Consider the following 12,473-nt stretch of genomic DNA (forward strand, 5'->3'; position numbering starts at 1 on the left):
AGGGAGACCCTATCTTAAAAAATAAATAAACAGGCTGGGGATGTGGCTCTGGGTTCAATCCCTGGTACCTCCCTCCCCCACCCCCAAAAGAATTTGCAAGCTTAAAGTTTAAATTACAAAATAAGTTTTCTGCTTAGAAGTGACACAATTTCAGTGCATATTTCAATGGCCAAAGCAAATTACATGTCCAAGCATGAAGCCAACAGTGCAGGAGTGTAAAATCCTCCCAAAACAGGAGGGAATGAATGTGTGCATTTTAATACAACAGCCACGCTGCCATCATATCTAGCTCCCCTTTTCAGGGGTGTGGAAGTCTAGAACTTGTTTCTCAGACTCCCCTGTCAGCTGGCTTCTGGCTTCAGCTAATGGGAAGATGTGCCAGGGTGGGGAAAAGTTCAGTGCATTTCTCACCCCTACCCTCCCTAACTTAGCCTCCTTCAGCAGATCTTTGCTATTCTTCTGTTGACTCCAGCTCCCCCACTGAACAAACCTGCTCTGATATCCCTTCTACCGAGTAGCCCCAGAGGCTCTGACCTGAAGGCATAATCTGATCCAGTCTCCTAAAAGGGTTAGAATCTGCTCACATCGTGCAATTGCTTTAAGAATAAAACTGAATATAGACACTAAAATTTGTAATGAATAAAGTGCTGGACGAACAAGGAACTTATATATGGTGTAGTAAGAAAAACAAATGGGACTGGGGATTATAGCTCTTGGTTCAGGACCTTGCTTGCCACCAACTATGTTCCTTAATTTCCTCATCAGCAAATTGAAGATTACTGTTGATAATATGTAGTGGTTGCAGAGTGGCATAAAGAAAGCCATTTGTGAAAACCAATATTGTCAAGTGTGAACAGCTATACGAATATTAAAGGAACTGACCAGTTATAAGCAGAAAAAAAAAAACTTTATTTCTATCAAATTAAAAAGTATGAATCAATCTTCAAGCAAGATAACAACAACAACAAAAAATCAATAGTACAATCAACAGTTAGGAGAGCATATACGGAACAGAACACAGGGTTAGCTGCTCTGAACTGAGCACATACACCAACATCCAGGGGGAACAGCTGTCACACCAAGGAGAAGCACTCTCATCGTAAACACACAACTTCTGGGAAACTCCGAGCTGACATTTCACAGGACGGTAAACGGAAGAGACAGGTGGTTGTCGCCGGGTTAAAAACAGGCTTGAGCTTGAGAGGGATCACAGTGAAATGCCATTGTAACTCAACAGTCTCCCCAGAGATCTGTTCATCTCAAAAACAGGAATATATAAAAATCAGTAGTACAAATTCTCATAAAACTAGAAAATTCCTCTGAGCCCTAATATTCCTTGGAGCATAAATAAAGACAGAGTTCATTTTTCATTCCTCTACTCTTTTCTAAGTTAAATACAAAATAGTTCGTTCCCCAGGGAGAATCTTCAAGGTGGGCTGCTCCTTTGCAAAGTTTTAAACAGGAAACCTTTCATTTAAAGAATGACACTGAACTTCCTCGAAGAGCCTAATTGTTACCAGAGGAAGGAGTTCGTATGCAGGACGGTGCCTTTTTGGAAGTGTTTTCTCCTATCTCTCTCCCACACACCACACACATACACACAACGATCAAATTGAGGAATATCCTGAAGCATACTGATAATGGCATTTATTCTGGCAAGAATTGTGCAATTTGGTACAAGAAAGATAAGGTATGGCATTTATGAGCAATTTACTTTTAGTATGTCTCAAATACAGAAAGCAGATTTTCTTTCATAATTAAAATACAGCCTCATGGTTTCCCGACTCTCACGTTGCACGCTTCATCTGGAAACCAGGCTGGGTCTATTATATATGGAAAAGAATGACAACTTATGACCAGACCATATCGAAAGAATGTGTCCATATTGGGTTCTTCTCTGGAGACACCAAATAGACCAGGAGTTACTAAAACTGGAGGGAAAAAAGAAAGCAACTCCTAACTATGAACAGGACTTGACCTTATGAATTGCCTCTCTGGCATATACCTGCAGCAAGAAAAGACACGGTCAGTTAAATGAAAGGTAAACAAATGAAATTCATCTGGTGGATATGAATGCCTCCTGAGATCCTATAACCCAGCAGAGTACAGAGACATATGCCCTCTGCATATACAGTGTGCAACTACCGCCATAACCCACTGAGTACAATTTTCCTGTCTCAGCATGAGAGCACCAGAAGAGAACAAAGTTTCTAGGCGAGGGCATATGCATTGGTTTACCTACTCAAGAGAATGGGGAATTTAAATTACGGAGATGTACAGAAAAGATCCTTCGGAATTTCCCAATAAATCCCTGTAAGTACAGGTAAGCACAGGTCTCACTCTTTAAGTACAACAAGACAAAATAATCAAGATAACATCTGTCACATTGGGTAACTGTTGAGGATTTCCTTAGATATTGCATGTAATGCACTTAGCACGGAGGAACTACCAAGAGTGCCTATACCAACACACTTGGAAATACACAAGTCTTTTATGATTAGCAAAAGTCTCCAGGGGCTTAAACTCTTCAGACAAATAACTAAAGTCAAATATTGAACTTTGGTTCTGGTGAACTAAATTTTACAAAAAAAAAAAAAAACAAAACCCTATGTATGGGTTTGTGCAGGCATCTTTTCTACCTGAAATTACACTGTCTGAATACTACATAGCACCTCTAAGAAGTCACCCTCTCCCACCGCTATTTTTACCTTTTCCGCTCCCTACCAAACATAGGGGTAGGCCTTGCATGACACATGGGCTCATTTGAGCTACAGTGCTGAGGGAGTGATCTCCAGGAAAGGAGGACAGGACAGGATGTAAATCTCCCCTGGTTACTGCCACAGTCACTGCATGAGAAGTGGATGGCAGGCAAAGGTGAGAATTTGCATTTGGAGCAACACAGGGATGATGGTACAAAAAAGTCAAGAGTTGCCCTGTGTTGGGTGCTGGATCACTATTGTTTCCTTAAAGCACTTTCAGAATGATTATTTACTATCAAGGCCTTGTTTGAGGGCAGGAACGAAGAAAGGATTTGTTTTGATTAAGAAGAGCATGTCTGGAGCTGGGGATGTGGCTCAAGCGGTAGCACGCTCGCCTGGCATGCGTGCGGCCCGGGTTCGATCCTCAGCACCACATACAAAACAAAGATGCTGTGTCCGCTGATAACTAAAAAATAAATATTAAAATTCTCTCTCTCTCTCTCTCTCCCCCCCTCCACTTTCTCTCTTAAAAAAAAAAAAAAAAAAAAAAAAAAAAGAGCATGTCTGGAGAGCCCAAGGAGCTCAGGCCTGTGTGTAGGAACCGTGGCCAGGGAGATCTCAGGGGGTAAAGGCTCCTTAAGGTCACAACACATTGGACACCAAAAGCCAGGATGAGGACCATGAGGCTGCCTCCTCTGCCCATCGGCCTGCTTTAACCACCTTTTATTTGTAGAACAGAATTCAGAGGGGAGGCCCAAGGGCTCGGACACTCCTCCAGCATGCAGTTACTGTAATGAATTCTACAGCTTCTGATATAAGGCCACAAGCAGAACAAAGCAGGCTCAAGGCTCTGGGTTGCTTGCAGGCAAGACATAGGTAGCTAACATCCAGGGAAAACGTCAGACTTTGAAGTCAGGAAAACCTGGGTTTGAGTCCCGGTTACACAGTTCAATGGCAGGGGAACCTGGGCAAGATGCTTCAATTCCTTGATGCTTATGTTCTTTGTTTATAAAAGAGGGATCAGATCTAGCTCAAAGAATGCTAGAAAGATTCATGAGATGTTTGTAAACGTCCTATAAAATGCACATTTCACTCAGCAGAACTTCAACAAATGGTACCTACAATAAGTATGCCTTTGTGTTGGAAAATAAACACAACAGCAGTTTTAGTTTCCCAGTAAGTGGGAAGTCAATTGGGACGGTGGAAAGCAAACTGAACTTAGAGCTGGGTAGAACCACAGAATGTGGGGTCAGGTCAGAATCTGAAAGACCACCCAAACTTATCTCATCTCCAATGTGAAGGAACTACAGGTATGACATTGGAAGGAAAACCAAGAAAGATGCCCCTTTAATTTTACTGTTGTCAAAAGAGTAAATCATAAGAAAACTAGTGCATTTATTGAAGAAAACCAGAAATGAATTCGTTGTTTTATGTTTAAAAGGCCACTGAACACGAAACAAGCTTTGTCTTTTCCAAGTCTGTGGAAAATGTGTTAATGTCTTATAAATCTCATCTAGCAAAAGGACCCGCAGGTACTGGGCAAGCACTGTGGAGGCTTACTGGGAGACTGGATAACAGCTACAACTGCATATTTAGCTGGGAGGGAGGAAAGAGAGAAGGATAGAGGAGCAGAGTACACAATCAGGGATCTCACCATTTCCACTACCCTAAAATTCTAAAGGCAATGACGACATTAGGGAGGAAGTGAAAAAAGGAGTCAAAAATGCACACACTTTCCTCTTTTGAATTATCCATAACAACCTGAACTCTACTTTTCCTTTTCCTAGTTTGTAGAAACCATCTCCATGGAAACACCAGTTTAAATTGTGCAGTTTTCTCCATATTGGATGTGTTTTTCTCTATACCTGGTTCCCCAGGAAACCTGAGCTTTATCTACCATGTCTGATTTTCACCCCTTCCCCATCATCAGCCCCAAATGCAACTCTTATAAAGTGCTCAGAGTCAACATAATAACGCACTCAACATTTCACAGACCTGAACTAGGCAATTGCATTGGAGAGAAAGTAAACAATCTTGTTTTTTCTGTGATGGAGAGGATGAGGACACTGGCCTGTATTTCCACTAAGATAGCCAAGGAATATTCATATGAAGGGATGAAGGGAAATATGTAAGGAAGATGGGTTTATTAGCACATAGGTAGTGAGCTGACTGGGGATTCACGGGATACCTTTAGAAAGTAAATGATGTGTTTCAACACCAGTAAAGTGCTGGAATTGGCTTCTTTTTTCTCCTCACCAGTATGAAAGTTTAGCCAGAAGTCATTCCCAGGAATAGTAAAGGACACTCCCTGGGGACAGGCATGATGCATGAAGGAAGGATACATATTTTTAAGGCAGCAGGAATAAACTTCATTGTTCTTTCCAAAAAAGAGCAAGAATTATACAAGGTGGCCACCAAGTCTGGAAACCAGGAAAGTCTTTTAACAAAGGACTTATTGATACATGGAATAGCAAAACATTAAGATCTTTATTTCTAGGCTATATGGCCACCCCATAGACTGTATCTTTGGAATGGGGGGATGGGGGGGTTGTAAATCAAACTTAATCTAGATACAGCTAGTGCAATATTTTCCTCAACCCCACAAGGCTCTGTTCCCTTTAAAGACTATTTATAAATCGGCTTGGATCACTCACAGAAGAAAAAACACTGTCACCATCAATATTTAGCAGCATATTCAAAATTCATTTTGTTGTCTTGAATAAAAAGCTTAACTATTCTATTAGTCCAGTAATTCCATATGGTCTTATTTCCTCTATACACAAAATATGATCTTCCAACATTTCTATAGATTAATTTTTGAGGATTCCAAAAGATTCAGCAGGGGAGGTTCTAATTTTTTTTTTTTTTTTTTCAAAATAAAATGAGCAGAACAAGCCCATGAGAATCAGACCAGCATTTAAATAAGACCCTCTGCATGGCTCAGTTCATGATGCATGAAGAGATTCGATGTAACCCCTAGCTCTCAGTTCATAAAAAAACAAATTTGAGAGGGATAAATGCAGCAACTATCTGTATTATTTAATAGCCTCTATTTAATATCCTAAGATGAGAGAAAACAGATGTAAGAAAACAAATCCTTTCATTCCAGGATGTCTGCAAAGGAGGGACACCATGGAGCATGGATGAAAGGCGTTACTCTTAGCAGGAAAAAAAAAATGAATTGTGAACACAGTCACTCAAGATAAGCAACCACTGAGAGCAATTAGCTTCAATTCCACTGTTACAAGGGGGCACAAAGCAGAGAACTGTGGCAAAGCCAAGACTAGAGTCCTCTGCATTCTCGTGTTTACTGGTTCTGTGTTTCAATGCAGCCTTGAAAGGGTAGGGAGAACCAGAGACCACCGTCATCACATGCAAAAAGAGGCTATTAAAGCAACAACTTGGCTGTCCAAACCCAACTAGAGTGTAGGTTAGACACCTGAAATCCAGCCTGCACTGGCTTGCTTGTGAAGAGCTTGACAGGTCCAGAATTGCCTTCTCTTGAAAGACAGAGGAGGGCCTCTTCATGAGCCCTTTCTATTTCCTAGTTTTCCTATCAGTTCACCATTTACACAGAAAAGATACTGTAAGCTATCTCAGCTGACTTCTAATTTGGACATGGCATCAATGCTACACACAGGATTGATTGAATGAACGACCACATCTTCTTGGTTCTTCCATGGGACAGGCTCAGTAGGCTTCTTTGGACTGAATAGGTGTGATCTTGTTGGAGAACAGTGTGTAAACATAAGGCCAGATTTTGTTTGTCTCCGTCCCAGAGAATTGATGGAGCACTCCTCGACTCCTGAAAAACAAAGTCCAACAGACACAAAGGCATTTTTGGTTTCCTTTTAACACAGCATTAGCACAGATAAAGTCGGAGATACAAAAAAAAAACCATGATTTTGTGGTCTCTGTCACACGTCACACTGCCAAAACTTCCCAGCTTCAAATTTGGGAGGCCTCTCTTGGGCACAGCTAAACAAGGCCACTGGTTTTTGCAATTCTAGCCCGCTTGCATGATGCCACCTTGTGTTTTGCCCTAAAAAAAGAATAATGTGACAGGCACAATCCCAAATTTGCCTCAAATATACTTTTCAAAAGCAGATCACTGACAATCATTGATATTCTAAAACCCGTGATACTTATAAAAATCAGACATGGACCACAATATGAATCTTAAAATGATCAGAATATCAAATCTAAAGGTTTGCTAAATGGGGAACTGGGGGAATCTACAAGGTGAGAAGTTGGTTATAGCAGAAGCTGTAAACTGCTATCCCCCAAATGGCCAGCATATCTGTTTGTCTTGCATGTAGCTTAAAATTTTTTAATTTGTTGAAAGATTAAAGCTGAGATGTTTTTCTTCCACACAGAGTCATATTTCTGCTTCTCCTCAAAAATGTCACACTGTGCTTGTGTGTCCCCATGGTGATGATAATCAGCCTAGGTGCTGTACAGTTCAACTACATGATTTAGCACATCTCTCCAGTGCTCAGGATAGAACTGAGGCCCTCACCCACAAGGCAAGCAATCTATCAGTGAGCTACCTCCTCATCCTTAACACTCATACATAAAACCTGTCTGGACCTGGTGGCCATTTGAATTTGCAATCCCAAATTCCTGGTTTTGACTTTTCTTTGTTAAGTACCTTACAAACACATCTATGCTTAGTCTTCTGTCCAGATCACATACTTATGTGGAGGGATTCTTATTTTATAAACAGTTCCAAGATTTAAAAAAAAAAAAAAAAGTACTAGACTCCTGGACTCCCAGGTACAATTCCAGCATTTCATCCACTTTCAAGGGAGACAATGGACCTTTATCCAGCTCAGGAAACATTTCCCTGCCTCGGTCCAATGTCCTTCCCAGTAGTCTCCAAATAGTTTTTAGTTGATCCTTTGCCATGAAAATAAAGCACACTCACTTGTATAGTTCGATGACTGGTTTGGCTGCATCTTTATACCGTCTTAGCTTGGCAGCAACCGCTTCAGGCTTATCATCCTCCTGCTGGAAGAGTGGCTCACCAGTGATGTCATCAATTCCCTGAAACCACCAGAGAAACCAGTTCGTACGATGAACCACTGGACCAATCCACAGGTCAGAACTTTCCTGTGCAAACCCATGTACTCGCCTATGACTCTACAAGACAATAAGTACAGCTGGGAGACAGTGGGCACTGTGAAGGGAGTTGAATAAGAGCTAGTGGTTGCACGGTGTGTTGACATTATTTTCTGAGAGTTGGCATTGAATCTTTTTTAATTGTCATATCCTTCCAAATATGGTCCACTATTGTTGATAAATGAGACTTCCAATTCAATTTAAATTCCAAGCAACCTCCCCAACAAAAAAACCTTTGGACAATGTCACTCTGGCCTTTTAAATATTTAAATATTCCTAAAACTGCCTTATTTTCTGAAGCCTGAGTTCTTTTTTTTTTTTTTAAGTTGTCAATGGACCTTTATTTTATTTATTTATATGTGGTGCTGAGAATTGAACCCAGTGCCTCACACATGCTAAGTAAGTAAGTGCTCTTCCACTAAGCTGCATCTGCAGTCCCTAAAGCTTGAGTTCTTAATCTGGAAAATAAAACGTTTTAAATAACCAACTTGATTGTTTAGGAAAAATTCTAATCTCTAAGATGACATCTCCGCCAGCTTTCAAATTACTATGGAGCCTCTCTGAAATTTATCTTGGGTTATTTTACAAGATCAAATAATGACATATCTAAAAGTATATTAAAATAATCATGACCCAAATCAGGGACAACATTCTTAGAACTGAAAAATTGTAATTTAAACAAACACTGATTTTTCGTATCTTTTAATCTCCCTAGGAGGCACACCTATTTACACAAATATGGACACATTGGAATGTTGCCTCTCATGTCTGAAGCTACCATTCATCAGGGGAAAGTCACAGGAAATAAATCTGTCAAAGGCAGCTGGAGCAGAACCAAAAGGCTCAGGCAACTCAAATGAATAATCAGAAACTGGCCATAAATTTGAAACACACTAAAATTCCATTCCAGCTCAGGGTCTCGGGGACATGACATACACGTGTGATTTATTGGTGAACCACATAATTATCACACGTGTATTCCATGGTAGTTAACTGACATGACAGGAGAGCTGGGGATGGGACCAGTCTGTGCATCACTTAGATTTCTCTGTTCTTTATTTTACGTGTGACCACAATGTTCAAAATGCATAGAAGGGTTCCAGTAAGTACAGCACTACTCCCAGAAAGACCAGGATGACACTAGGGCAACAGCATCCCTCCTTCCTGGGAAGAGGGTTGGTAGAGGTGGCCAGGTTAGCACTTTGTTACCTTTGGGAATACCACTATAATAGTCTGGGAAAGTAACTCAGTAATAAAGCTTCTCATTTTTTATAGAATCTGCACTAGTAGATCTGGACAAAGTTAAGATGTCAGGTGTTGTGGTGGACTTCAGTGGACTTCCTATCTATGTCAGAACTCCTTTTTTCTCTTCCCACTGTTTATTTTCCTAATTGTAGCCTGTTAGAGTTAAAACGAAAAAAGGATCTAGCCTGGTGAGGCAGCACATGCCTGCAGTCCAGGTTACTTGGGAGACTGGGAATAGCCTGGGCTACATAGCTAGACAGTGTCTCTAAAATGAATGAATGAGTGAATAAATAAAAAGGGGCTCTAAGGAAGGTATTACAGAACTATTTACACTTTTTGAAGAAAACTTCAAAAGGAGTTTATTGCTTAACCTAAACGAACAGATTTCAGTTGGGATATTACTGTCACATTACCAGCCAGAAGTGGGGGCGGCATCATTAACCCTGGAAGTGATTTTCTGTAGTAATTACTGTTTCCATTTATATTCAAGTCAAGGCTTTTCCACAAAAATTAACCCAGTGAGACATAATGCTGTTTTTTCCACCTTTGGAGAATACTTTGGATAATGACAAGAAATACTACCTACCAACCAAGAACAGGAGTTCAGTGTTATTAGACTGGATTAATGCATTAGTTCAATCTGTATCAGGAAGTCAGTTTTAACATAAAGATAAGTTAGAAATAGTTTATATCAGGGGCTGGGGGTGTAGCTCAGTGGTAATCCTTTGTCTAGCATGCATATGGCCATTGGTTCAATTCCCAGTACAGGGCAGGAAAAAAAAAAGTCTACATCAAAAAAAAGAACCATTATGCCAGGTGTGCTGGTTCACACCTGTGATCCCATAGACTCAGGGGCCTGCGAAGGGAGGATTGCAATCTCCAAGTAAAAAATTAAAAAGGACCAAGTGGAGGTGTAGCTCAGTGGTAAAGTGTCCTTGGGTTCAATTCTCAGTACAAAAAAGGGGTGGGGGGGGAGAGGAATTACTCTAAACAAATGTGTTACAGTATCATTACATCTGCCTACTTTTATACCACATAATTATTATATTGAATTTTTATGGGCAATCTTTCCATTCCTTAAACGCTTCTCCCCTACCCTCACACATATCAGCTGTGACCCCACTCCCTTATCCTGTCCACCCCAGCCTCTTTGCCAATGTAGGTTATTTCCTTCATAACTTACTCCCTGGTCTTATAAACACAGACAGCATATCTACACACTCAGATACACATAAAGATGTGGACACTGTTTTGCAAAAAAGGAGACCATTCTGTGTGATTTTCTTGTTCAATGATACTTTCAGGAAATTTCTTCCTATCAAAAAGCATTGTGCTACTAAGAACTCTTCTGTCCTTTTTTTTTTTTTTTTGGGGGGGGGCAGTCCTAGGGATCTAATTCATTATTTTTATTGATTATTCTTTATATTCTTAGATGATATGGATGTTTTCCAATTTATTGGACCAGTTCCCTATAGATGAACATTCTTTGATTTTTTTGGTCATTACAAACATTGAAATAAATTTCACTCTATATATGACTTTACCTGTTTTTTTTTTTTTTGAGAGTGTTGTTTTTCTCTGATCCCCATCAGCATAGATGCTATATTTTTTAAAATTTGCTGAGTCCAGTGGATCTAAAATGACATCCCATTTGTTCCTTAAGTTTCCCTTCTCTGCTACTGAATTTGAGTACCCCCTACCCACCATCCTGTGGTACTAGGAATTTACCCAGGGTTGTTTTACCACTGACCTGTATTCTCAGCCCTTGTTATTTTTTTTATTTTGAGACATGGTCTTACTAAGCTGCCAAGCCTAGTCTCAAACTTGCAATCCTCCTGCCTCAGCCTCCCAAGCCACTGGGATTACAGGCAGGTACCACTACAACAGATTCATGTAGTGTTTTTTTAACAGTCTATTCATGTCGTCTATTCACTTTTTAACTGGAAAATTTTGCCTTTTTCTTGCCAGATTGTGAAAGCAGTTTGTATATTCTTACAGGAACATGAGGTGGGTTGAAGTCCAAATTATAGACTCTTCCACTAGGAGGGTGAATCCAACGTCGACTGAGACGGTCTTTAAGTGTTTCAAATGGAATGTTCAAACTGATCACTAGATCCAGGTCACAGATTTTGTCGAGGGCTTCAGCCTGTACTATTGTCCTTGGAAAACCTAAATGTTGAAAATACAACAAATGCAAGACATGACCCAGTTGGTCCTTGAAACATTTTCAATGACATAACAATCAAATCTACAAATAATCCAAAAAGGAGCTTCAACCAATCTTTAAAACAACAAAAAAGAGGGCTGGGGATATAGCTCAATTGGTAGTGCCTCACATTCACAAGGCCCTGGGTTCAATCCCCAACACAACCAAAAATAAATAAATAAATCATATCTACCCCCATAAGTTTAATATTAGAAGAAAACACATCAGTTAATAACCTCATGGCTATATAAGGAGTCACATGACTGACAAAAGTAGAAAGTGCACTAAACTAGAAATCATTAACAGTGATTTTACTTGATACTTTCAGGAAATTCGGTCTAGTTTGGTCAAGTCCCAGCATTGCTCTTAATTACCAGTGTGACCTCAGGCAAGTTATAGCACTCCATTCTCTCTTTGTTGAAGAAGAGAAAGGACAAGTAGTTATGTTGTGTCCTATCAGCTCTAACAGCCTACTTGTACATTATTCTTAAGTTACCACAAATAATTATATACTTATATTTTAAGGCATCAATCACTGTGCTGGCCAGGCTGGCCTCAGATTCTGGGACTCAAGTGATTCTTCTGCCATAGCCTCACAAGTATCTGGGACAACAGACATGCCACTGCACCCAGCTTATGAGAGTGAGGGTCATTTTAAATGTTCTCACCAAGCATGAAAATCATACCTACTCCAGGTTATTTATTAAGCTTCACAATGTATAAACATAGGAAAACATCCATTGTACACCTTAGATATTACTTACATTTTATTAGTCATGTATTCCTCAATAGAACTGAGAAATGTTTTTAAATAATAATACAAAATATAAGGTGTTATTTTGAAAAAAAAAAATAACCATTTGGAACTGGGAATGGAAATCAGTGGAAGAGCACTTGCCTAGCATGTGAAAGGCGCTAGGTTCAACCCCCAGTACACAGAAAAGAAAAGTTATTGGGGATACTCCCCCAAAGTTATAAATTCTTCCTAACTTTGTAAATGTTGGTAAATAAGCAACAAAACTAAAATTTGGGCTCACAGTCATGACTTCTTCAAATTCTGGGTGAGTTATGTCACATGATCCCAAATTACATTGTTGCTGCTGCCTCCTTGGGATTGAGCCGTTTCAAATGTAACTACAGATTTGCCTGGGGTAGGGCTGCTCATTAGTTATCTTTTTAAAATTATTATTATTATTATTATT

General features: G+C 39.9%; 1 protein-coding gene across 4 annotated transcripts in view; it reads right to left on the reverse strand.

The window, feature by feature from the left end:
- Positions 1-935: 935 nt before the first annotated feature.
- The window catches only part of Ak4 (adenylate kinase 4), a 67,402-nt gene continuing 55,864 nt past the window's right edge, over positions 936-12,473 (reverse strand). For all 4 annotated transcript variants that reach the window (XM_076860241.2, XM_076860240.2, XM_076860238.2 and 1 more), the window contains 3 exons: positions 11,062-11,234; positions 7,627-7,745; positions 936-6,504 (listed from right to left, as the gene is read on the reverse strand). In XM_076860241.2, the coding sequence (XP_076716356.1) occupies positions 6,390-6,504; positions 7,627-7,745; positions 11,062-11,234 (407 nt within the window). In that variant the 3' untranslated portion in view covers positions 936-6,389. The remainder of the gene's footprint in view (positions 6,505-7,626; positions 7,746-11,061; positions 11,235-12,473) is intronic.

This window comes from Callospermophilus lateralis, chromosome 7 (genome assembly GCF_048772815.1).
Source record: "Callospermophilus lateralis isolate mCalLat2 chromosome 7, mCalLat2.hap1, whole genome shotgun sequence".
NCBI classification, from domain to species: Eukaryota; Metazoa; Chordata; class Mammalia; order Rodentia; family Sciuridae; genus Callospermophilus; species Callospermophilus lateralis.